The sequence below is a fragment of the Scyliorhinus torazame genome, chromosome 9 (genome assembly GCF_047496885.1).
Source record: "Scyliorhinus torazame isolate Kashiwa2021f chromosome 9, sScyTor2.1, whole genome shotgun sequence".
Taxonomy (NCBI): domain Eukaryota; kingdom Metazoa; phylum Chordata; class Chondrichthyes; order Carcharhiniformes; family Scyliorhinidae; genus Scyliorhinus; species Scyliorhinus torazame.
Window position 1 is genome coordinate 207,350,806 of NC_092715.1, and position 26,807 is coordinate 207,377,612.

General features: G+C 41.9%; 1 protein-coding gene across 3 annotated transcripts in view; it reads right to left on the minus strand.

Moving 5' to 3' along the window:
- Nucleotides 1–3,254: 3,254 nt before the first annotated feature.
- LOC140429706 (poly [ADP-ribose] polymerase tankyrase-1) overlaps nucleotides 3,255–26,807 on the minus strand; it is a 204,039-nt gene continuing 180,486 nt past the window's right edge. For all 3 annotated transcript variants that reach the window (XM_072517034.1, XM_072517033.1, XM_072517032.1), the window contains 5 exons: nucleotides 26,553–26,627; nucleotides 15,590–15,695; nucleotides 12,511–12,697; nucleotides 8,802–8,958; nucleotides 3,255–8,022 (listed from right to left, as the gene is read on the minus strand). In XM_072517034.1, coding sequence (XP_072373135.1) covers nucleotides 7,936–8,022; nucleotides 8,802–8,958; nucleotides 12,511–12,697; nucleotides 15,590–15,695; nucleotides 26,553–26,627 — 612 coding nt within the window. In that variant the 3' untranslated portion in view covers nucleotides 3,255–7,935. The remainder of the gene's footprint in view (nucleotides 8,023–8,801; nucleotides 8,959–12,510; nucleotides 12,698–15,589; nucleotides 15,696–26,552; nucleotides 26,628–26,807) is intronic.

The window sequence follows — 26,807 nt, forward strand, 5'->3', positions numbered from 1 at the left end:
TCCCGACTACCTACTCAGAGTCATTGGCAATGCTGCAGTCACCACAGCCCTCAAACTAGACCCCTTACAAGATTTTGCCTCCATCCTCACCCTCCAAAAACTTATAATAGCAATACAGATGTGCTTATCTCATCCCCTATATTGTAACGTTACTGCACAATTATAATAGAATTTACAGTGCTGAGGGAGGCCATTCGGCTCATCGAGTCTGCACCGGCTCTTGGAAAGAGCACCCTACCCAAGGTCAACACCGCCACCCTATCCCCATAACCCAGTAACGCCACCCAACACTAAGGGCAATTTTGGACACTAAGGGCAGTTTATCATGGCCAATCCACCTAACCTGCACATCTTTGGACTGTGGGAGAAAACCGGAGCACCCGGAGGAAACCCACGCACACACAGGGAGGATGTGCAGACTCCGCACAGACAGTGACCCAAGCCGGAATCGAACATGGGACCCTGGAGCTGTGAAGCAATTGTGCTATCCACAAGGCTACCGCGCTGCCCCATATCACATGTAACAATGGCCGAACCAGACCCGTGCAAAATTTAACAATGATTTCTACCAATGCAGCTGGTTTTTACACTGAACTGGATAAAATCAGAATGCGCTGGCAGACCGTGACCAACCTAATCCTGTAAATTGGGGCAAATCTGACTCAGAAGCCAAATTACATTTCTCGTTGGCCCAAATGTGGGCACAATGACATATTTGCATTTCTGGAGTCAGACGGGCTCCCTTTGCGCCACAAGCCCATGTAATATATTTGCATTTCTACCTCATCATGGACTCAGGATATCCCAACGCACTGTCCAACCAATGAATGGTTTCTCCCCCTGCCACCTCGCCCCATCCCAAATGCTATTTTCTATTGTGATGCATTTAAACACAGGATCAATTTGCGAGCAGTAAGGCCATTCAAAAACAGCAAACATAAGAACTTGGAAGCAGACCATTCGGCCCCTTGAGCCTGCTTCACCATTCAATGGGATCAAAGCTGATTTTCCGCCTCCTCCTGACAGTACCCCATCTACTTTTATTACCAGAGAGATCAAAACTCTGTCAATTTCAGTCTCGAATGTATTGAATGCTGGAACATCCACAACCCTCTGGAATAGACAATTCTAAAGGTTCACAACCGTGTGAAGACATTTCTCATTGTTCAGGCCCCGGATGTGATCCCAACTATTTGCAATTTGTAAAACTGTGAGGAAATATTCCTGCCCACAGGAGTGATAACAGTGACCAATGGGTATCTTTTCTGTTAAAACAAACTATAATTTGAACACAAAATTAACCACCTCAGCAACAAAGAAATTGCTTTACAGTTAACAGTTCTCAAGTAAGAGAACCTTATCTCACTTCCTAAACTGCAGCTAAATTCCAATTAAGGAAATCAATATATTTCAAATACCACTCATGAATGAAGTTAACAACCAAGTTTCTACTTGCTTTTCGTGGTGCAGAATCATTGGAGATAGAACCTTTCGGGACCAAACTGAATTTCCTTTGTTCAGATGAGAGTTCTAGGACCTACTGACTCTTCGGACAAATCTGGCTCCTCCCATTAACTACATTATCTGTACCCTAAGCATAAGGCACTCTTTTGCCTCTTCTTACAAGGTTTCCCTTGACTTGTCTAGCCAGGACAAAACACAGTATCCCTCAAAAGATAATCCCCCCCCCCCGACCCTACCGAGTACGTTGTGGTGATGCTCAGAAATCTGGTCGGGGAGGAGAGCTTCGCAAAACCCCCAGAGGTGGACCGCATCCATAGGTCACTACAGCAGCGGCCCAAGACAGGGGAACCACCGCGGACAAAGAAAGTGAGGCTCCATTGGTTCCAGGACAAAGAATCCTGAGGTGGGCAACTAACACCAGGGTGTACAAGTGGGAAAGACACACCATCCGCTGGAGAACCCGAAAGGATTGTAAAAAATGAGAACTTGATCATTAGGGGGAATTTTGGCAATAGTTACTTCTGACCAAAGTGGTCCAGTATCTTTGGTAGTGAAATTGAACAATGGAAGACTTGTTCTCAGGCACCAATATCATATTTGTCTACGTCATGACTTGGGAGACACAAAAGCTCCATACAACACAATAGAAGGTAATGTGGCTGCGGAAATTCAGCAAGTGGTTCCTGTTGTACCAGGACTTCCAGTGAACTCTACGTCAGGAGAGGGACACTCATGCAGATACTCAACCTACACCTGTGCCTACAAGTACAGTTGAACTAACCAAGCATCACCAGAGTTGACGGAGTCACCAGTGGTATTGCGAAGATCAAAGCGGAGTTGAAAAGCTCCTGAAAGACTGATGTATAATTAAAGCATTCGTTTATTCGTATTTCTGTCTTTAAAGGAGATTAAAATTTAAGGGAGAAGTGCTATGCATCTTATTTAAATCCATTGCTGATGCCATCAGTAAGTGCTGTAACGTCATTAGTTGTTGATACTTGTGTATATTTGTATTTAACTGCCATTAGTTCAGTTATTTTAATGCTTAGCTGGCTGCTCCCCTTCTTGAGACCATATTGTACTTTAAACTTCATTATTTTTATATATTAAAAAAGATTTTAAAAAAAATTTAGAGTACCCAATTCTTTTTCCAATTAAGGGGCAATTTAGATTGGCCAATTCATCTATCCTGCACATCTTTTTGGTTTGTGGGGGTGAGACCCATGCAGACATGGGGAGATTGTGCAAACTCCACATGGACAGTGACCCGGGTCCATGGCGCCGTGAGGCAGCAATGTTAACTACTGCGCCATCATGCTGCCCCTATGTAAAAAAAATATAACTTTATTTATTAACTTGATTAATGCAATTAGACTACCTTTTTGTTGTCAAGTTACCACATATCTATTTACACTGGCTTTTATTTCATCTTAGCTTGATCTGGGACTTGGTTGGTCTTTCTGAAGGGTATGCAAGGTATGCAGTCCAAAATGTGCAGGTTAGGTGTATTGGCCATGATCAATGTGTGGGGTAATGGGGATAGGGTGGGGAAGTGGGCCTGGTAAAGGTGCTCTTTCAGAGGTTTGGTGCAGACAAATGGATTTATTCCAAATCTTACATTTATGTAGTCAAAAATAACTCCCCTTCATAAAATACATCTGAAATACACAGAAATCACGTGCAGATCTTCTGTGGAAGAGCGTGTAGTTTCAAGTTTTATACATTCTCTGGTATTCAGTGAACAGAGTACTTCAGTACTTGATCTCATCAAAAACTGTCAGAAACAAATCTGAGAGCAACAAGTTTTATTAAGTTGGCATCACTGCAGTTTACTAACAATTACTTCAGTACCACACACATCACAACTCAGCACATCTTTACAAGTCAAACCTTCCACACAGCTGTACACTCTGAAATTTAGGAATAATCAGAGACTTAAATGAAAGGATAGGGGGGAAAAAACAAGATTATAATTAAAATAAAAACATCTATTTATACCAATCAGGTTTACATCTCTCCCTTCCTTCTTGTTGGTGTAAACATATTCACATTTCCAACATTATTTTCATTGATATTACTACCAATACATTTACAAACTAAAATACATATGTACAGTCTCCATTGTTTATACGTACAATTTCAAGCCACTGGAAAAGTAAATGGCATCTATATTAAATTACTCAACACCCATTTCAAGTGTTCTGCAAAAACATTAGCACCTTGTATTGACAAAATGTGCATATTAAAAATACCATAATTACAAAGTAAAATACAAAACAGAAGGTCACTTGATTTATCAAGTACAATACATAATACATTCCATAACATATACTGTAAATGGTAATCTAGGGGTTAATAAAAGAAAAACAGCTCAATCTGAAGGAGGAAGCTTAAATAACTGAAAACAAGTAATGCATTGCTTCTTTAATGAAGAAGGCAGTTAATCTGGTGAATTGTTTTAAGGACTGAAAAGGTTTCCTTTCCTTGAATTTTGCTGCATGTTATTTAAATGGCAAATACATCAATATACCGAAGGGAACTGATTTATTAAGAACTCAGTGGTATGTGTTTGTGCTGAATCTTATCTAGATATCATCCACAGTCTATGCATGGAACTGTCAGCCACATTTTACAGACTGCACAGAGACACAATTGTTCAAAGAGTACAAATACCTCTTATGCCAACAGTTTGGGAAGCTTAGATGCATTTGATAATAGGCCAGAGGCCAGCATAAGTGAGTCATGGACAAACTACTGAAAAAGCTTAAATTGTCTGTTTTAAGGGTGATTTGTAAGGTGAAAACAACATTACTTTTCTCCTTCAAAATTTTATTTAGTTCGAAACAGGGGCTTTCTGTTGCCCTGCTTCCCAGCTGGTAGATGGTAAAACTGTATTCCCAACAACAATCTGTGCAATTGTCTTGCATATAACACCATTTGCTGTCCACTCATTGCTAATTCCTTAAAGGCAAGCCAAAATGTTGCTCGACTTGCAATCTCAATATCCCAAATAATATATGCTAAAATAACTCAAAATTGCTCTAAAACGTGATTATCTGTGCAAAATATAAAATTAATGGATACATGAATGCAGCATTAATGTGAATTGTTAAATACAACAGTAAAACAAATGTGCAAAACAAGGTCATCATATCAAAGCTTTACTGCAATGTTGGCTGTAAAACAAACCGTGAGGCAATTCTCATTCTCTGGGGATTTATGCAGACTCTGTTTAAAAAATAAAGCTTATACACACCTTCAGTCATGCAGCAAGCAAGCTTTTCAAAATGATTACACCTTTTGATGCAGTTTAGCAATGAGGGCTTGCAATACAATTAAGTTGTTGTTCAATAATCAAGCTAAATTGTGGAACCAAAACTGAACACTTACATAATCGGAGTAAATAAAACAGAAGACAGCTGGTAAACTAAAGTACAGAATAAAAGTGTAGCATTTGTATGGAACTTTGCATTTACTTGTAAGCTATAGTTAAGGACACAATTTTCAAAATACTTTCAGCTTCTACTGGTACATTAACAAATTGGCCACCAAATTTAGCCACTGTTGTAATATGGGCAGAGATGCAACTAATTGTATTAAGCTTCAGGTGTTATGTGAACTTTATTGCAAGGTACATTTTTTAAAAAGCCCAGATTAAAGGGTGAAATTTCTCAAAAGTAAAAAAAAAAAAATCAAGACCCCCTTTCAGGATCACATAACTGCGATGTCAGATTATGTTTGCAGATCACCACAGCTATTTTTGCAATATTTGAATGCAATGAAGTTTTAACTTAAGTCACTTATTTAGAGACAAATCATTCCAGAAAATCAACATAACCTTGCTGTGTAGATAGTACATTAACACTCGAGTTCTAATTCCTGAAGCAAATGCAGACCAACTATATCAGTACAGTGTGAAAATTCTTACAGTAAGAATGTTTCCAGCTAACATTAGTGATGTACTCCACGTCAGAGAACTGGTCAGTATATGCTACCAGAATGTTGATTTTCAGAAATCAACTGGCCAACAATTAGTTTTGTGATCATCACTGTCTTACAACAGTTCATGTGACTCAAAGTTAAATTTGCTACAAGTTTGCATTGAGCAATCAATATGAAAGATTCTTGAATTTAAAACATTTTCCAAATGCATTTCACTTCAGTTCAAACATCTCTATCCCTCTCCACCAGGCCACCTACAGAAACGCGAGAACAGCTTTTACACAACATTCCAATTTTACAGAACTACAGGTTATCAATGGTATTACTGCGCCTAAGGTACGGAGTAAGTCACCAGCACACACAACTAAACACAAAATGAGGGAGATGCCATTTACAAATACAAGGAATTGCCAACAGATTGTGAAGAGAGTTAATTTACTTATTCAAAATGAATAAGGTAACACATTGCAAAAGAAAATTAATTTCATCTGCAATATAACACCATTGTGCATCACATCAGATAAGTAATTCAAACTGATCACACTAGTTGGAGTAGACAATGAGTATGAACAGCAAAATATGAGGGCAGCCGATGATAATCTTAAGAGCAAAACACAGTTAAGGGGAGCAGAGGTTGAGAACTTAAATAGCAAAACATGGTGACAACTTCCAAACTACCCAAAACAGTGAAGGACAAGGTTCCTGATATACTACAAGCATATGTGGAAGGGCACAGCAATGGTTGGATATACAAATCTGACTGAATGGGACCACCACACTCTTCCCTCACCATCACCACCCCCAGCCAAAAAAAAATTTCATCTGACCATCCCCTGAACAGAAAGCCCAACGGGCTCTCATTCCCACTATGCATTGGGATATCAAATCTATTTGAGCGCACAAGCAGTCAATCAGGATCGAACAATGAGTACACGTCGTGACTAGATCTGCTTCATAATGCATACTTGATATCAGGATCTTCAGCACACAAAAAAATCCTATGGTAATATTTTTCAGAAAACTATATCCTGCACTTTCAATTACTTTTCAGTTTGGCTTTAGAATTAAATGAATTTAACATGTCTACTGGAAATTATTATTCTGCAGCGGTGACTTTATAACAGCCTCAGGTTTAAATGCATTCCAGCATAGCTTTTAGATATTAGCATGACTTCATTTTGAGATTAATGTTCTCAAAAATGATAGAATTAGAATTAAGTGTACAAAAAATGCAATTTAATCTCAGGGCTCCAAAGACATCCATAAAGTCCTATGGTCTCACACTTGTGGGTTTTGTAATCTGAATCATGTTCCCAGAGTAAACTACAGTCTTGCTGCACCCAATTGTGTAAAATGTTATTGATAAAGCGAACAGAGTTAAGAGTTCAGAAAGCTTTATAAAGTGAGTTGTTGTTTTTGTCATTTATAAATATCAATCGGGTTGCACAAGAAAACCTCAAGGTAATTTTTGTTCCACATCACCATTTCAAAGACGATAATCAACCAGAATGCAATGCACCAGTCTATATTTTTTTGAGGCTTATTCCATTTTGTCTATGCTACACATTAGCCAATGTTGGGACTTCTGGCAGTACCAAGATGACACCAGTTATCTGTGAAGAATCTTACTTCATACATTTCACATATAGCCATTAACCACATTTTTAAGACTACAGACAAACATTTAAGATTTATTTTTGTGTGAACTATACACAAATGTCAAAAATAAAACTTGGGTCATGTGAAAGTGCAAATCTTCACTGGATACTCAAAACTATCAGAACAGATGGAACAATCTTCAAAGATGCAAAAACCGAACTGTTATTATAAGTGCCATACCCATGCAAATTACCTGCCCCATAGATGTTCACTTGCATGTTGATTATGAACTGTTCTGAGCTATTGAATTTTGTATTACTGATCTTGGTTGAAGCAATATCGCTGGTTTACAGCATTTTTATTAATTGCCCCACATTAAGCAACTTGAATCTCTTCAGAAACAGACCAACTCTTTGCCTTTTGTGTGGGGGTGCTATGGTTCAGAATCGTCAGTTTTTGTTAGATATACTGACTGGCTGAAAAGAGACAGTTCAATGCCATGACAGACCACACTTCTTCCAGGACTTGAATTAACCATGAAGGTAATTACTGTGATCAAAGTTAGAATCCACGCAGAGGTACTTTTAAAACTGCCCTCAAGGTTCCCAACCAACAGCACGTCAAAAGCTCCAGTAAGGTTTTAAAAATGAGGCGAGTGGGAGAACAAGTAAAAATAGCAAATCCAATGTAGCCCAAAGCTAATAATAACAAGCATTCTTGAGAGGGAAGGACAATTTACAAACACAGCTATCGGATCTGGTGGTGAAATCAAGATTTCTTTCTTGAGGGAGAAGTAAGGAATCATAAACTGAAACACCAGTTTTATTGTTAAAGTTTTTCTCAAATAAATATTGTAACAGTCATTGGAAAGGCATTCATCACAAAGAGCCTGAGGTGCAAGTTCACTTTGGTGCCAAGATTTGACTTGGACTATGACTTCTGTTCATTTGTCGTTATCTGCTGTGACGGACTTTCTGGCTTCAAGATCTGGTATGTGATGAGGTATTCTGGATATGCCTGGTAAAGATGTGCAAGTGTTAAAATGGCTAAAATGCAAAGGATGATGAGACAGAATACTATTCAAACATTAGCTTGAAATCTAACATTTGTTAGTGAAATGTAGAGCTGCATTTCCCAAAGAATGCTTTTACGTTTGCGAGACAGCCCTAATAATAAATACATGCCTTTAGAATAAGGAATTTTTTTTTTAGGCTGGGTTACAATCCCCAAATGTCAAATTATCCCAAGCAACCTATCTATTGCAACAAAGAAAATGGGCGAGAAGTTCTTTACTTGTGTGTTTCTGAAGCTGACCAAAAGATGGCGCCATTTTCAGCAATGGAACAGCAAAGTTCCGCAAACTAGATCAATGGGTATCTAGTTTGATTTCTAATAATTGAGGCATAAGTGCTGGTCAGGACAGTTCCCAGTTTTTCTTTAATTACTGTATTGTAATGAAGTCTTTAACACCCACCACAACATTTCATTTTTCATCGACAAATCAGCTTTGAAATGTCACCAAAGCCTAATGGATCACAGTTAAAGCACAAAATATTGCATTAAAACTCAAGCAATAGAGAGTTCACAAAAAAACTCTCCCATGATATGAGTTAGTCACATTCAACTGATGGGTAATGGTGACTTTAAATGATTATGAGATTTAACATGAGAAGCTTTCATGCTTACATGATTATACTGACCCAATCTTGATAATCACCTAGCAAATAACTCTCAACATTGCTTGTTTCTTATTAATTTCTTGTTGAAGGCTATATAATCCCCAGATAGTTCAGTACCTGTTCTCCTCTATAGATGACATATTCTGCATAAGCAAGTCCATTGACACTAGGCCTCCCAATCACAGAATGATGCCCTGGTGGGGCATGAGCCATCTTCATTGCACTGAACTGTAGGAATGACTTCCCGAGTGTAACTCTACAGAAGAGCATTTGTCTGCAATCAAAATAAACATAGCACTTGTGAACCAAATGTATGACCAAAATTTTACATTGTCCTTCAGAGGTAGGAAAACGTGAGGCAAAACAAGTCGACTTACTACACCATTGAAGCACTGATGATAGATTCAGACATTATACTAAATACATTATATTCATAATGACTAAAAATACACTTAACTAGATTTGATGCCAACAGAAGCTTGGGAGCTGCTATTATATAAAAAGACATTACAATGTAAACCAAAATATTAAAGAGGTGGCAGAAAGAACATTGGGAATCCCTCCTCCCTGGTATTGAGAGCACATCACATAATATTTCAGTACCTTCCACAAATGTCCACCTGTCACCTGTGGGCAGAGTGTGACTTGGATATACATCATTGCTGAACCCACTCCTAACATTTGCATGCCAACAGAGGTTGCCATTAGCAGCACGAACCCAAGCTGATGTTTCCTTTTCTCTTAGATAACACCATGCAGATCAGGGATTGAGCCCTTGACTTTGCTGGTTTGCTCCAGCACAGAATGCTGTGTCCATGATGTCAATGGAAGAATTTGCTAAATGACTTTGCAAAATATAGCTTAGAACTGCGAAGCAACCAGAATTTAGCAAGTAACAAATTCTTGGAAATACACAATAGACCCTTCAGCATCTGAATTGTGAAAGAATAGGCTAAGATTTGGGGTATCCACCAGATGAGCTCCTTAAGCTCTGACAGTGGGGATCAAGGCAGGGCTGGTTTAGCTCAGTGGGCTAGACAGCTGGTTTGTGATGCAGAACAAGGCCAGCAGTGCGGGTTCCATTCCCGTATCAGCATAATTCTGAATTCTCCCTCTGTGTACCCGAACAGGCGTCGGAAGGTGGCGACTAGGGGCTTTTCACAGTAACTTCACTGCAGTGTTAATGTAAGCCTACTTGTGACAATAAAGGTTATTTATTTATTTTTAAGAATACGCTCCAAAGCCTTGGAGAGGATGCAGAGTAGATATACTGGAATAGTACCACGGATGAGGGACTTCAATTATGTAACAAGACTTACAGCAGCGAATGTTAAGAGGTTTAAGAATGATCTTAAAATTAAAAGGTGTTTTGATAAGGTAGTGAGAAACGGTTTCCACTAGGAAAGGAATTGGTAACCAGGATCTACAGATTTAAGATAATTAGCAAAAGAATTTGGAGGAGTTTTGAGATTTTTTTTGCATCGACTGGTGTTGATCTGGAATAAAGGGCAGTGGAAAAAGATTCATTCAAAAAGGAATTAGATATTTATACTTGTAAAGGGAAAAGAATTGCAGCATTATAGGGAAAAATCAGAGGCTGAAGTTAATTGGATAGGTTCTTTCAAAACAGCCAGCACAGTCATTATGGGGACAAGAGAGGTTGTTGTGAAATAAGGCAATGTGTGTGTGAGTGAAAGCATAGTAAGGAGGCTTTGCGGACCAGATGAGGGGTGATGTAATAAATTGTTGCTTTTTATATTTGTTGCAGTCATGTTATTAAAAAATGGGTTTAAGATGCATACAGCCAGAATGTCTACTAAAGTTGTGATTAATGGGTTGTAAAAGTGAATTAATCACTGATTTTTCTGGGGAACTGTTCTGCTGATAGATTTGAGAAGCCTTTACTTGTTTACAGATAGGTGGCTAATTGAATACTGTTTTGTTTGGAGGTCCCTGGGGTGTAGATAATTTATGAGAAATATTGTATTTGGTCCTGGCTAACCAGGTCATGGGACATCTTGTGGAAGGAGACAGAAGAATGCCTTGTGGTTTGGGTAAGAGATGGTGTAATTAAGGGAAGGAACCAGGTCTGTCTGTAGTTTGTTTAGGATGCCTAGAAATGTCTTTGAATTTGCTCCTGAAAGGTTCTCGCCAAGGGCTCTGCAAAGCAAAAAGTAGATCTGAATGTTAACTTTATTTATAAGTGATATTTGAACTATATTGGTTTGCTTAATTGGAATACATGGTAGGTGTAGGAAGTAAGTTGAAGTATTTCCTTTTACTTAGGAACTGTTGTAACTTATCTGTAAAGTTACTTCTTTGTTCCTAATGTGGTTAATTCTGTGTTTAAATTAAAGTTTGTTTTAACATGAAAGGATGCATGCCTCTTGGTCATTGTGGTGCCGTCACCTTTCCTCAGATTTACAAATTGCAAATTGTTAGGGTTCTCATCCTGGACCCCAACAGAGGGAAAACTTATGCGGAACCAAAAGGAGAATGCATCAGGAGAGAGAAAATATACACTGTTCAAATGTACAAGTGAGATGATGGAAGTAGTCATATGAAGCACACTGTTAATTTATCTTTATTTTACTCTGCACATGCATACTTTAAAATAAACTCTAAAACCTAAACCAGCTCAGATATCGCTTTAAAAACTGAAACATGGAAAAAGGGTAAGGCCGTTGATTTAGATTCACATACAATAGTAGATGGTACCACACAGGTCCATCAGCTAATGATGTTTCTGCTGGCTGAGAGAAAAAAAGCTTTCAAATTAATCCTACTCTATTGCGCTTTACCCATGGCCCTATAATTGTTTGGTAGTATTAGGCCAAGAAGATAGTACAAGCTCCATTTTTTCTCTTCACTGAGTTTAAGGTGTCTTGATTCTTTCATTTCACTGTACTAAGCAAAATATTGCCCCTTAACATAGTTTTAAAGGTCATAAAGATGGCGTAGACATGGGGAGGGGGTCTTTTCGCAACAGCCTCAGTCTTGTTTCTGGTTTTTCCCTTTGTCAAGTTTCTTCCCTCTGCTCCTGAAGGCATGCACACTTTTCCAATCCTGGCTTCTCCAGAAACATAGGGCATACAATCCTTGGAAGAGGTTAACCGTACTGCTGAAGCTTCATGGGGAAGAAATGGCAGGTGGATGAGGAGAGATTGTCAGGTTGGTGGTTAGTCAGGTCAGACCTGGGGAGAGTCATGTAGTGGAGTTGGGTCGGGGGGGAAAATCAGGTGGTCAGAGCGGTAATTGGGAGTTGAAGGCTAGTCAGGTTGGTAAGGTGGAGTTGGGTGGGGCAGTCAGGTGGTGGGTTAGAGAGGAAAGTTGTGATGGCCAGTGCAAGTGATTTGGGGTGGGGGGTGGAATCAGTTCTGTAGTCACCAAGAGTTACACTAGGGTTTTTCTGGAGAACATTTCTGTGGTAACTATTCAGGTAAATAGGTTAGAACTGTTCAAAGTCTCCAACTCAGATTTGGGAGCTTTATCTGAGGATCCAAACAAGCCCATCAGAAGTTCAAACTTTCCAACCAATTCCCACAGAGTCACTGAGTTGGAACTTCTAAGGAACTCCCTCATGCATCTTCCAGGGTACCATTCTACTATCCAGAGGCTGATAGATCTGGCCCAAAATTGAATCTATTTTGGTGATGTGGGGGTGGGGTGTTAAATGGAGGGTTAAATATTGTCCGGGACACAAGATAACAAGTTAGAATATTTTCTTTTCCCAAATTGAATGCTGTGCTGAATTATCAGTCATGCTTTTGCTTTTCACAATAAAATAAACCTGAAACATTTTCCACAGAGGAAGCATTACCCTTACCTGTGGCATATGTAACATGACCTATCCTTATGGGTTGGGCATCCAGTACCTCCACCTATGCCATAGACATACTGATTACTTTTAGAGGAATTTTCTGCAAAGTAAATCCCTGCACCAAACATCCCACCAATGTATGCATGTCTTTCATCAAACCCTTTGTAAATGATCGCATTGATGAATGGAGAGCCTAGAATGAAAGTAGATAATTCACATTAGCTTAACATAACATGGATTTACAAGACAATTTTCAACTCACATATATTGCTTCAGTCATTACAAAGTTTAGGTCTATATGGAAAACAAAAATGAACTTGGCCAAATAAATTATTTGCACCATGTCCAGTAGTTAAATAATAGAAGTTGCACTGGAAAGACAAACTGAAAGGTCAGCAACTGAAACTTGATGAATCCAAGTGATTTAGCAGGGTGCTAGATGAAGTGAAATGCTTTAGGACCATTGGTGAGCAGGAGGACAAACATTAAATGCAAAGCTAACTTCCACTTTTGTCTTTTTGTTGTTGAAGTAACATAGCCTGTTTTTATACTAGTGTTAATGGGACATTAGTATCTCTGGTTTCCATGTGACAAGCAGTAACCTGATCCTAAACCTGCCAGGTTTGTAGAGTTCAGCTGACACTTAGAGAAAATAGTCTACTGCCACTAATATTAATGCGCAGAGCTGGCCCAAACAATTCTGCACTCCCTAGCCAGTAAACGATGACAAGCAGACCTCAAAAAGGGAAAGAACTTTTCTAGCACATAAATATTACACAATGCGAAAAAGAGTGAACTACCTGAAAAACAGCATGACATTAAATAGCTTCTGGGAGAGTTCGGAGCCTTCTCGGGCTAGAAACTCAACCTGGGCACAAGTGAACCCGAGAGGGGAGGGACAGGGCCGGAGGTTCTACCATTTAAAATAGCCCAAAGTAAATTCCGCCACCTTGGGATTCAGATAACCCATGACTGGACATAGATCCACAAGAGATGGAATGCACTTCCGTTTTCCCTGGTGGGGCGGGTGCAGACGATCAAGTTGAATGTACTGCCCAGGTTCCTCTTCCTATTCAGGTCCTACCGATCCACATCCCCAAGGTCTTTTTCCAAGCAATAGACAAAATGATTATGGTGTTTGGAGGGAGGGGGGGTGTTGGAGGAGGAGAGAGAGAGATATAGAGAGTGAAGAATTAATTAATCCCTAAAACATCGCAAAGGAGAAGAAGCATGGGAGGCCTGGCCCTCTCGAACTTGCAATACTATCACTGTGCAGCTACGGCGGAAAGAGCGAGGGGATGGGTAAGGGAACCAAACATGGAATAGGTGAGGATGGAAAAGTCCTCCTGCACAGGAACTGCCCTCCAGACCATTGCCACGATAGCACTCCCATCCCCGCCGGCAAAACATTCAACCAGCCCAGTGGTAGTAGCAACACCGAGAACAAGATGTGACAGCACTTTGGTCTGACTGAGGTGTCCACCATGGCCCCCAACTGTGGCAACCACAGGTTCCACCAGCCATGCTAGACGCCACCTTTTAGAGATGGAGACAGGACGGGGGGGTAGGGACACTGATGATTAGGGACTGTTACACAGACTAGTGACCCGAGAAGAGCTGACGGGAGAGTCTTTGGAACTACCGAATAGACAGAAACTCCGATATTTGGAAATCAAAAACTTTCTCCGCAAGGAGACGACAAGGTACCCAAGGGCCCCAAGAGACACAATGTTGGAGGAGTCACTGAACGCGGACAGTCTGGGAAATGCGGATATATATAAACGACTTTTAGAAAGTACACTTTCCCCACTGGATGAAATAAGGGAAAGATGGGAGGAAGAGTAAGGGACAGAAGTAGGACGGGGACTCTGGAGCAAAGCTCTGAACAGGGCCAACTCCACCTCCTCCTGCGCAATGCTAAGCCTCATGCAGCTAAAAGTGGTGCACAGAGCAAACCCGACAAGAACCCGAATGAGCAGGTTCTTCCTGGAGGTGGAGGACAAATGTGAACGGTGCCAAGGAAACCCAGCCAATCATGCCCACACGTTCTGGGCCTGTCCCAGACTTGTCGGGTTCTGGACAGCCTTCTTCGAGGCGATGTCCAAAGTTGTGGAGGTGAGGGTGGAGCCGTGCCTGAAAGTGGCAATCTTCAGGGTATCGGACCAGCCAAAACTTAATTTGGGGAAGAGGGCGGACACCCTTACATTTGCTTCCCTAATGGCCTGCTGGAGAATCCTGCTCGGCTGGCAATCAGCAGCACCACCCACAGCTGCAGACTGGCTGGCAGACCTATCGGAATTTCTCCACCTGGAGAAGATCAAGTACACCATCTGAGGATCTGAAGATGGCTTCCACAAGGTGGGGAGGGGGGGGGGGGGGGGTTACACACGGGAGCCACCGGGACCACAGGAAGCTGACAAACAAGAGGGGGGGGGGTGAAAACAGGAGAACAACCACCCATGGCAAAATAAAGGGCCTACGATAAGACCTAGAAACAGGGTAGGGGGGGTGGGAGGCGCCGAAAAGGAACATGCAAACTGTAACCGTCTCATCTATCTTTACGTACATTGTAAAATGTAAACTACTATAAAAATATCTTTTTAAAAAAAGAACAGGAAGGACAGCAGGCTAACTGGCTTAGCTAGAGGCACAATCTAAAACTCTATTTGGGCTTCTTAAAGTCAAACGAACAACAAAATCATCTGGTTTTAGAATAACCAGTGCTTCTTTCATATCTTCCAATCTTTCTCTTGCCTGTGCGCAGAATATTGTGTTATAAACAGAACTTTTAGATAAGAAAAGGTTACATGACATTTTGACTTTCATAACAGTAATTCAACCATCACAAACCACCCAATTTATTTTGGGTGAGGGAACAGGAAATAGAATTGTACCCATGCACTATAGAAATTTATATTTGTACAAGATCTTGTTCTAATATCCCTGAAAGGAAAAAGTTAGAGTAGGCAGGTGGCAAAATAAAAATTAATATGTGCAAAAGATCAATGTGGCCTCACAGGACAGTGATTTTGATTTACAATAAGTACTCAAATTATATTTCATTCTGAAGCCTCTAATGACTCACCATGAAAGAGCATCCGTTCGTTATGATGATTATGATTTTCCTCTGCTACCTCCTTCTGCCTGTGAATGAACCGCTCCCGCAGCTTTTTGTTCACAACTTTCTGAATCTGAAAACAATTTTACACACATTTTGGCAAAGAGGAATTTGAATGCACCAACTTAAACCAAGTGAGCTTTCTCTATCTCTCAACATACAAAATATAGTCTATTTCTAAGCCACTTTCAGATTTGTTCCTGATGTAACAGCATGTAGGCCAAAACATAAGGGCTTTGAAATAATTAGTATAAGAACATAAGAACTAGGAGCAGGAGTAGGCCATCTGGCCCCTCGAGCCTGCTCCACTATTCATGGCTGATCTTTTGTGGACTCAGCTCCACTTTCCAACCCGAACACCATAACCCTTAATCCCTTTATTCTTCAAAAAACTATCTATCTTTATCTTAAAAACATTTAATGAAGGAGCCTCTACTGCTTTACTGGGCAAGGAATTCCATAGATTCACAACCCTTTGGGTGAAGAAGTTCCTCCTAAACTCAGTCCTAAATCTACTTCCCCTTATTTTGAAGCTGTGCCCCCTAGTTCTGCTTTCACCCGCCAGTGGAAACAACCTGCCCGCATCTATCCTATCTATTCCCTTCTTAATCTTATATGTTTCTATAAGATCCCCCCTCATCCTTCTAAATTCCAACGAGTACAGTCCCAGTCTACTCAACCTCTCCTCGTAATCCAACCCCTTCAGCTCTGGGATTAACCTAGTGAATCTCCTCTGCACACCCTCCAGTGCCAGTACGTCCTTTCTCAAGTAAGGAGACCAAAACTGAACACAATACTCCAGGTGTGGCCTCACTAACACCTTATACAATTGCAGCATAACCTCCCTAGTCTTAAACTCCATCCCTCTAGCAATGAAGGACAAAATTCCATTTGCCTTCTTAATCACCTGTTGCACCTGTAAACCAACTTTTTGCGACTCATGCACTAGCACACCCAGGTCTCTCTGCACAGCAGCATGTTTTAATATTTTATCATTTAAATAATAATCCCTTTTGCTGTTATTCCTACCAAAATGGATAATCTCACATTTGTCAACATTGTATTCCATCTGCCAGACCCTAGCCCATTCACTTAGCCTATCCAAATCCCTCTGCAGACTTCCAGTATCTTCTGCACGTTTTGCTTTACCACTTATCTTAGTGTCGTCTGCAAACTTGGGACACATTGCCCTTGGTCCCCAACTCCAAATCATTTTTGTAAATTGTGAACAGTTGTGGGCCCAACACTGATCCCTGAGGGACACCACTAGCTACTGATTGCCAACCAGAGAAACACCCATTAATCCCCACTCTTTGCTTTCTATTAATTAACCAATCCTCTATCCATGCTACTACTTTCCCCTTAATGCCATGCATCTTTATCTTATGCAGTAACCTTTTGTGTGGCACCTTGTCGAAGGCTTTCTGGAAATCCAGATATACCACATCCATTGGCTCCCCGTTATCTACCGCACTGTTAATGTCCTCAAAAAATTCCACTAAATTAGTGAGGCACGACCTGCCCTTTATGAACCCATGCTGCGTCTGCCCAATGGGACAATTTCCATCCAGATGCCTCGCTATTTCTTCCTTGATGATATGAAGGAAGCTATTCACTCAATTATATTCCTTTTATTTATTCATTCATGAGATGTGTGATGCTGGCAAGGCCTGCGTTGATTGCAAATTGCTAGCTCCTCGGAAGTGTGGGGATGTTTTATAATTTTTGAACCAAAGGTTTTGGTATCAGAATCACTTGCGAGGCAGTTTCAGAGAGCAGTTAACAAACAATGTTAGGGTGGAACTAGAGTCACATTTGGTCAGGCCAGACAAGAATTGCTGGTTTCCTTCCCCAAAGAATATCATTGAATCAGCAGGGTTTTTACAACAATTTGACAACCTCAGTCGCTTTCACTGAAGTCGGTTTTTCATTTCAAGATTTCATCTTTAAAAATTGAATTCAAATTTTGAAATTTTTCAAACACAATTTTTAATCTTTCAAAGGTTTTTAATTGATTTTGAGTTTGTAGGAAACATGGAAAAGGCTTGGAAGGTATTTTAAAAGCACTTAAAAGGGAAATAAATGGGAAAGAGCATTTTACAGTAAATGTAGCTGAGTAAAGTAAGGAACAATTTTTAACCTTTTAAGCACTTTCAATTACTTTAATCTGTTAGCTTTTAATTGTTTACAAGTGGTTTAAAGTATTTTCAAATGCACGGAATGGTTTATACAGTGGTTTATCGGCTTTTGAATTAATTCCAGCTTTTAAATGCTTTATATTACTAAATTCAGGCCTGGGGTGGGGATGGGAGGGTGGAATCATTCAATAGATTTGCTTTTTAAGTACAATTTATGTAAGAAAAAGACTTTCCCAATACAGCTTCCAATCTGGATCCTACACTGGTGATTTAACATGTGTAAGCATCCTGGAGTAAATTTATGGGCAGGTTCAGGGCATCTAGCCCAAGTATATAATGGCGTCCAGACAGGCCTCCTCCAGAAGTCTAAGTTTCTGTGTAATAAATGCAAACGTATTGCTCAAGGAATCTTCAGGATCTTGAAGCTCAAGATCCTCAGGGAAGTGTCCGAGGCCCAACCATCGGGGCTTCATCAATGACCGTCCTTCCATCATAAGGTCAGAAGTGGGGACGTTTTTGGACGACTGCACAAAGTTCAGCACCATAGCGCCTCCTCAGATAATGAAGCAATTTCCTGCTCAAATGCAGCAAGACCTGGACAATATCCAGGCTTGGGCTGACAAGTGGCAAGTTACATTCATGCCACACAAGTGTCAGGCAATGACCAGCTCCAACAAGAGAGGATCTAACCATCGCCCCATGACATTCAATGGCATTACCATCGCTGAATCCCCCACAATCAACATTCTGGAGGTTACCATTGATCAGAAACTGAACTAGCCAAATTAATACTGTGGCTACCAGGGTAGGTCAAAAAATCCTATGGCGAGTAACTCACCTCCTGATCCCCAAAGCCTGTCAACCATCTATAAGGCCCAAGTCTGGAGTGTAATGGAATACTCTCCACTTGCCTGAATGAATTCAGCTCCAACAACACTCGACACGATCCAGGACAAAGCAGCCTGCTTGATTGCTTCCCCCTCCACAAACATTCAAACTCTCCACCACTGGCGAACAATGGCAGCAGTGTGTAACATGTACAAGATGCACTGCATTAGCTCACCAAGGTGCCTTAGACAGCACCTTCCAAACTCAAGACCACTACCATCTAGAAGGAGAAGAGCAGCAGATACCTGGGAACCCCGCCACCTCGAGGTTCCCCTCCAAGTCACTCGTTTGTTCGCTGTTGCTGGGACAAAATCCTGGAACTCCCTCCCTGACAGCACAGTGAGTGTACCTGCACCTGAAGGACTGCAGCGGTTGAAGGCAACTCACCACCACCTTCTGAAGGGCAACTTGGGATGGGCACTAAATGCTGGCCTAACCAGCAATGCCCACATCCCCTAAAGGAATTTTTAAAAAAGGTGCAGGTCTGAATAGTCGCCAATTTTCCAATGGGCAGGCCTGAGCTTCCTTCAATCGTCTTCCTTCAATCTCCGTACAAGATCATACCAAAGCAGTGCAGAATTTTGAGGGCGGGTTTCTTAAAAACATCTTCAGTTGGGTTTTGTGCATTGCTGAGCCAAAAATGCTAATGGTCTTGAATCACCCTGCTAGTAGGACACTTGGTAAACGCCAAGGCAAGCCATCATATGAATAAGTTTGGGAAGACTTTAGCACGCAGGAACAGAAAGTGGTTACTGCAGAAACAAAATGCATTCCACCTTACCCTGATGAGTCTGATCCACAAAGGAATAACGGGAGAATAGGTATTCTGCTAATGAATTTGTTAACCTCTGTTTTCTCAAAGCTCTGTCCCTAAAACGTACTATCTGGACTGCAGGAGAATTTCAGTTGTTGTCCTAGACACACAGAACCACAGAGGTTTCCAGCCACTTCTGGGACAGGAGTATCTACAAGCAGAAAAGCCCAGTTGTAACATCTTTGCAGACTGAAATAGATTTGAAGGATTACATCGGATCCCAAATCCTTCACCGAAACATGGAAAGGATTGACATTTGAGAGGCTTTGTGTTGACAGAAAGCAGAAAAAAAAGTCAGAGGGGTCTGTCTGCAGCAGTTATTAGACTACAGACATAGGACTAGAATTAGACCACTTGGTGCATCGAGTCTGCTCTGCCATTCAATCATGGCTGAATGGCTGATATTTTCTCATCCGCATTCTCCTGCCGTCTGCTCATAACCCCTGGTCCACTTATTAATTAAGAACCTATCTATCTCTGTCTTAAAGATACTCAGTGATTTGGCCTCCACAGCCTTCTGCAGCAAAGAGTTCCACAGATTCATCATCCTCTGGCTGAAGAAATTCCTCCTCAACTGTTTTAAAGGATCATCCCTTTAGTTTGAGATTGCGTCCTCTGCTTCTAGTTTTTCCTTCAAGTGGAAACATCCTCTCCACGCCCACTCTATTCAGGCCTTGCAGTATCCTGTAAGTTCCAATAAGATCCCCCCTCATCCTTCTAAACTTCAACGAGCACAGACCCAGAGTCCTCAACTATTATTATTAGTAGTAACCAATATTATTAGTAACCAATATAAAACTTAATGCCAGTAAGTGGTATGGATAAACTGCTCTTTTTAGAAGGGTGTATTCCTCAAAGATGGCCACTTCAAATACCGCCAGAAAATTGCAGCGCTTTGCAGAAACATTTCTATGAGCTTACAAGTGCAGAGTTGAAGATTTATGCGGTTTAGAGAAAAAATTGGTGCCCATTATGAAACTGAGCGTGAGGACTTCATGCAACCTAGCAAGAAAAGAAAATAAGTCTTGCCATTCTGAGAGTCCTAGTGTAACAAAACTCAGTTTCTGAACAAGAAAATGCAAACCTGATGCCAATTTTAAAAACTGAGAACTAAAATAAACTTTCTTTGGCTGGAATGAGAACTTATAAAACAACAAACGTAATAAAAACATTTCAAAGTGCTTTATGGGGCATTATAAAATAAAGGTATAACATTGAGTCACATAAGACAATGTTGGAGCAGACGGCCAAAAACTTGGTCAAAGTGGTAGGTGTTAAGGAGAGTCTTAAAAGGAGAAAAGTGAGGTGGACTAGCAGAGAGATTAAGGAGGTTTCAGAGTTTAGTGCCCTCACAGCTGAAAGCACAACCACCAATGGCTGAGTGATCAAAATCAGGGATGCTCAATAGGCCAGAAGTAGAGGCGTGGATTAATCTTGGAGCTAGGATTGGAGGATATTACAGAAATAGGGAGGGGCAAAGCTACAAAGGCATTTGAAAGCATAGACGAGAATTTTAAAAATTATCTTTATTGTCACAGGTAAGCTGACAATGCTTACAAACACGGCAATGTTACTGCGAAAAAAATTAGGAGCCAGTGTAGGTCAGTGAGTACAGGACTGATGGGTGAACAGGGCTAGGTGCAAGTTAAGTAAAAGCAGCAGTTTTGGATGACCTCAAATTTATTAAGGGTAGAGGGTTGGAGGCAAGCCAAGAATGTGTTAGAATAGTGAAGCCTTCCGGTAACAAATGCATGAGAGTTTCAAAATGTGAGCTGTGGTTATAAGACCATAAGAAACAGGAACAGGCCATCCAGCCTTTCAAGCTTTCTTTGCCATGCAATAAGATAATGGCTGATCTCACACTAAGTCCACTTTCCTGCGTTAAAGGGGCTGGTTTAGCACAGTGGGCTAAAGAGCTGGCTCGTAATGCAGAACAATGCCAGCAGCGCGGGTTCAATTCCTGTACCAGCCTCCCTGAACAGGCGCCGGAATGTGGCGACTAGGAGCTTTTCACAGTAACTTCATTGAAGCCTACTTGTGACAAGAAGCTATTATTATTATTATTTCCGTAACCCTTAATTCCCCCAATGATTAAAAACCTATCGATCTCAGACTTGAAAATATTCAAGGACTCGGCCTCCACAGCTTCCTGGGGTAAAGAATTCCAAAGATTCACCAGTCAGAGGAAATTCTTCCTTAAATCCGTCTTAAATAAGCACCCCCTTATTCTACGACTATGCCTTCCCATGAGTGGAAACATCGTCCCAACATTTACCCATCTAACCCCCTAAGAATCTTATATGCTTCAATTATATCACCGTTCATGCTTCTGAACTCCAAGGAGTACAAACCCAACCTGTCCAATCTTTCCTCACGGAGGCAGTCCCTCCATACCCGGGATCATCCCAGTAAACCGCCTCGGGACTGCCTTCAATGATAATATATATTTCCTAAATAAAGGGGCCACAACGGTACAGTATTCAAAATGTGGCCTCATTAGTACCTTGTACAGCTTCAGCAACACCTCGCCTTTTATACTCCAGCCTCTTTGAAATAAAAGCCAGCATTCGATTTGCCTTCCCCATTACCTTCTGGACCTGTATGCTAGTTTTCAGGCAAGAACAAGGAACCCCAAGTCCCTTTAAGCTACAGCTTTCTGAGGTCTCCTACATTAAAAAAATAATCCTTGTTGGATTGGATGCTGGAAGAAGTTGAAGAAGTGGATATGAACGGTCTTAGTGAGGGCGGCATGGTGGCACAGTGGTTAGCACTGCTGCCTCACGTCGCCGAGGACCTGGATTTGATCCCAGCCTGGGTCACTGACCATGTGGCATTTGCACATTTTCCCCGGGACTGCGTGGGTCCCCCCCGTAATCCAAAGATGTGCTGGGTAGGTGGACTAGCCACGCTATATTGCCCCTTACTAAAAAAAAAGTCTTATTGTAAGGGTCCTTCTTGTTTATTCCCGAATGTCTCATTTCTTCTGCTTTTGCCGTGACATTTTTTATTCACGGATCATTAATGGACACATGCCTTTAAGGCAAGCCGCCTCTATCTTTAATTCAAGCAGAAGAATCCAGAAGCAGGTGTTGGTTTAAACTGGAGTTGCAGAGGTATCCGCGGAAGGGCGCAACGGTGCTGTGGAAGGGCACGAGGGACTGCGGAAGGGCGCGAGGGGGCCCGCGGAAGGGCGCGAGGGGGCCCGCGGAAGGGCGCGAGGGGGGCCGCGGAAGGGCGCGAGGGGGGCCGCGGAAGGGCGCGAGGGGGGCCGCGGAAGGGCGCGAGGGGGGCCGCGGAAGGGCGCGAGGGGGGCCGCGGAAGGGCGCGAGGGGGGCCGCGGAAGGGCGCGAGGGGGGCCGCGGAAGGGCGCGAGGGGGGCCGCGGAAGGGCGCGAGGGGGGCCGCGGAAGGGCGCGAGGGGGGCCGCGGAAGGGCGCGAGGGGGGCCGCGGAAGGGCGCGAGGGGGGTCGCGGAAGGGCGCGAGGGGGGTCGCGGAAGGGCGCGAGGGGGGTCGCGGAAGGGCGCGAGGGGGGCCGTGGAAGGGCGCGAGGGGGGCCGCGGAAGGGCGCGAGGGGATGTTTGCTGATGACTGCGTAGCGTTCAGTACCATTTGAGAATTCACAGATAGTGAAATAGTCAGTGTTCCCATCCTGCGGGATTTGGATAACATTCAGACTTGGGCTCGGAAGTGGCAGTAACATTCTTGTCACACAAGTGTGAACATTTACGGGCAGCACGGTAGCATTGTGGATAGCACAATTGCTTCACAGCTCCAGTGTCCCAGGTTCGATTCCGGCTTGGGTCACTGTCTGTGCGGAGTCTGCACATCCTCCTCGTGTGTGCGTGGGTTTCCTCCGGGTGCTCCGGTTTCCTCCCACAGTCCAAAGATGTGCAGGTTAGGTGGATTGGCCATGATAAATTGCCCTTAGTGTCCATAATTGCCCTTCGTGTTGGGTGGGGTTACTGGTTTATGGGGATAGGGTGGAGGTGTTGACCTTGGGTAGGATGCTCTTTCCAAGAGCCGGTGCAGACTCGATGGGCTGAATGGCCTCCTTCTGCACTGTAAAAAAAATTCTATGAATGATGCTAATGTTTTGAAATATATTTGTAACTCAAATTAAAAAAGAATCCAGATAAACAATTCAGCTTAGAGACATGCCCATGTGATCTGGCTACCATGGGAGAGAAACGTGAGCAGAAAGCCATTGAAGTGAGTTGGCATTTTAAAACCTTTTCATAAAATCTCAAAAAAAGGATTGATGTTGTGTAAGTTGCAGAAACAAAGGCTGTTGCTGAGGAACAGGGGAATGGTTTCCGTCTTGACCATCAAGCAAGATGCTCTTGAGAGTTTAGTTTCTTTTGAAAAGAAAGGGCCAAAATAGATGGAATTTGTGAAGATTTAAGGAATGAAGAGTCGCCAAGGTATGCTTTGCAGGTGATGATCGTATTTGGGGAAACTCAGGCTGAGTGGGACGAATGTCGAAGGATGCTGCAAGTTTTGATGTGGTGTAGCAGGGGAGAAGCAAACCACTGCTGGCGAGCTGGGAGTGACTGTGGGACTTTTCCTGTAATGCTACAGATTGGCCTGAAGTTTGATATTGCATCCAGGTTGCTTTAGTTAGTCAATGCTCAAGTACCGTTTCTTTATTTTGATCTATTAATTGCCTGTTAATCAATGTTTCATCTATGTTGATTCTAGTTTGTTTGTACATGTCTTAATAAGTGAAATCATGTCCATCAGTTTATTTCTGTTGTTCGCTCCAACAACATTCAAGATGCATCAACACTTGATCTGCACCCCATCAACCTTAAACATTCACTCCCTCCACCACTGGCTGCAGTGTGGTAGCAGTGACTTGCCACAGCTCTTTCAACAGTGCCTTCCAAACCCAGGACCTCTATCACCAAGAAAGGACAAGGGATAAAAGAAGGGGACCAGCAACTGCAAGTTCTTCTCCAAATCATTCATTCACTGACTTGGAATTGCGCCATCACTCCGTCACTGGGTCAAAAATCTGGAACCTCCTCCCTAACATCACCTTAGTGCTGTACATCACATGGACTGCAGAAATTAGAGTGGCTTAACACCACTTTCTAAAGGGCAATTAGGGATGGGCAACACATACTGATCTTTCCAGCAATGCTCACATATGATGCAAGAATTAAAAAAAGGGAATGGGAGTAGGAAGAAAAACCATTGCAGGAATCAATAATGGAAAATAAAGAGATGGCAGATGATTTGAAAAGGTATTTTGCATTGTTCTTCACTTTTGTGGATACAAGTAACATCCCAGAAATAGCTGTAAATCATGAACTGGAAAGAAGGAGAAACTCGAGAAAATGACAATCATCAGGAAGTGATACTGAGAACATTGCTGGAGCTGTGGGCTAACAAGTCCCTGGCTCCTGATGGACCTTATCCTAAGGTCTTAAAAGAAATGGCCTCAATGCCACATTCTGCCCTTCCCCGATAACCTTTAACTCTCTCGTTAATTAAGAATCTATCGATCTTTGCCGTAGAAACATTTATTGACCCTGCCTCCGCCGCTCTCTGGGGAAGACAGAGATTCCACAAGCCACTGAGAAAATTGTAGCCTCATCTCCACCTTAAAAGGAAAATTCCTTATTTTCAAACTGTGGCCCCTAGAGCTATCTCTCCAAAGGGAAACATCCTTTTGCCATCCACCTTGTCAAGTCCCTTCAGCATCTTATATGCTTCAATAAGATCCCCTCTCAATCTTCTAAATTGCAATGGATACAGGTCCAATCTGTCCAACCTACCCTTGTAAGATAACCCTATCTGTTGAGTGAACCTTCTCGGAACTGCTTCTAATGCACTTATATCCTTTATTAAGGGAGGAGAGCTAAACTGTCCATGGTACACTAGATGTGGTCTCAACAACGCCCTGTACAACTGTCATAAAACATCCCTTGCTTTTATCTTCCATTCCTCCTGCAATAAATGACAACATTCCACTCGCCTTTATAATAACTTGCTGTACCTGCTATACTAACTTTTCCTGATTTATGTACCAGGACACCCTCGACACCTCAAGAGTTCTGCAATTTCTCTTCATTTAAAAAATATGCTACTTTTCTGATCCTGGAATACAAATCTATTTTCACAGCCAACAGCAGGACATGATAATGGTTTATGTGGTTCAGCCAGATCTGGTGGTGAATGGCTGAACCAGTTGTGCACCATATCTGTCCAACGCTGCGTCATTTGGACAAACAAAGACAAGGGCAGTACTGAGGGGAAAACAACCAGAGAGAGCTGGCTTTAATGGGGACAAGAACGTCAAAAGTGGAGATGAGGGTGCAGTTGAGCACAATGGTGGCTGCAGAAATGTTGCGGTGAATAGAGGGCAATAGACGAGACAATTGGGAAATTGAATGCACAGTTTTAAATGAACTGGGTGGGGGGCGAAGAGATGTTTCTCAAGATGGGGAACAAAGTAAGTTTGGAGGGGGAGGTGGGATGTGGGTAGAGAGAGAAAGACAAGGAGGTAATCTGAGGTGGCTTTATCTATGACACTGATAATTGGATAAAAAGGATGGGAGTTGAACCTTAAAAGTTGGAGTGTATCGTGAAGGACAGACAGCATCTTGAGGTATTTTCCCCATAGGATGCAAGAAATTCTCACTATATAAAGTCTGAACAAGTGAGGAACAGCAGGTGTTAATAAAGGTGAATATTGACATTTGAACCCAGAAGACATTTTGCTTTCTCAAGCAATCATTTCAAAAATATTAAAAATACCAAAGAGGGTCAAGAGAATGCAAAGCAAATTGTTTTACTTATAAGAGAACCACAGGATTGTTGGACAGAGCTAAAATCATGAAAAAAATGATACTCAGCAGGTATGAGTTTGAAGACAGAGCAACATTCACTGCCACCAAAATGATGCATCCAATTAATTTTCATTAATTAGTGCAAAGGCAAGCAATTGTCTGCGTGGCCCACAGAAGTCCAGAAATGACTAGTTTGAATTTAAAATAGACTAAGCATTTTCTGAACAATTAAATAAAGCTAAAGTAACCACTGCAAATTATTAACACTGAAGTATAAAAATACAGTAACTTCTTACCTTAATAATGTTATATCTATTAAAAACTCCACCTGCTGTCCCACCATCTCTGTGTTCACGGATTGTGCTTTGCATCTAAATAACAACATTTTTGTCAATGTCCATTCCCCCAACAGACAATAAGACTGTGATAGCTGAATGCATTGTTTTAGGATATCTTGAGGCATGATATAAAAGAAGATGCTTTGTATAAGAGTAAACCAAATGGGTGAAAAGAGAGGGCGGGCGGCTGGTGGAGACGAGAGAGGGCAGGCG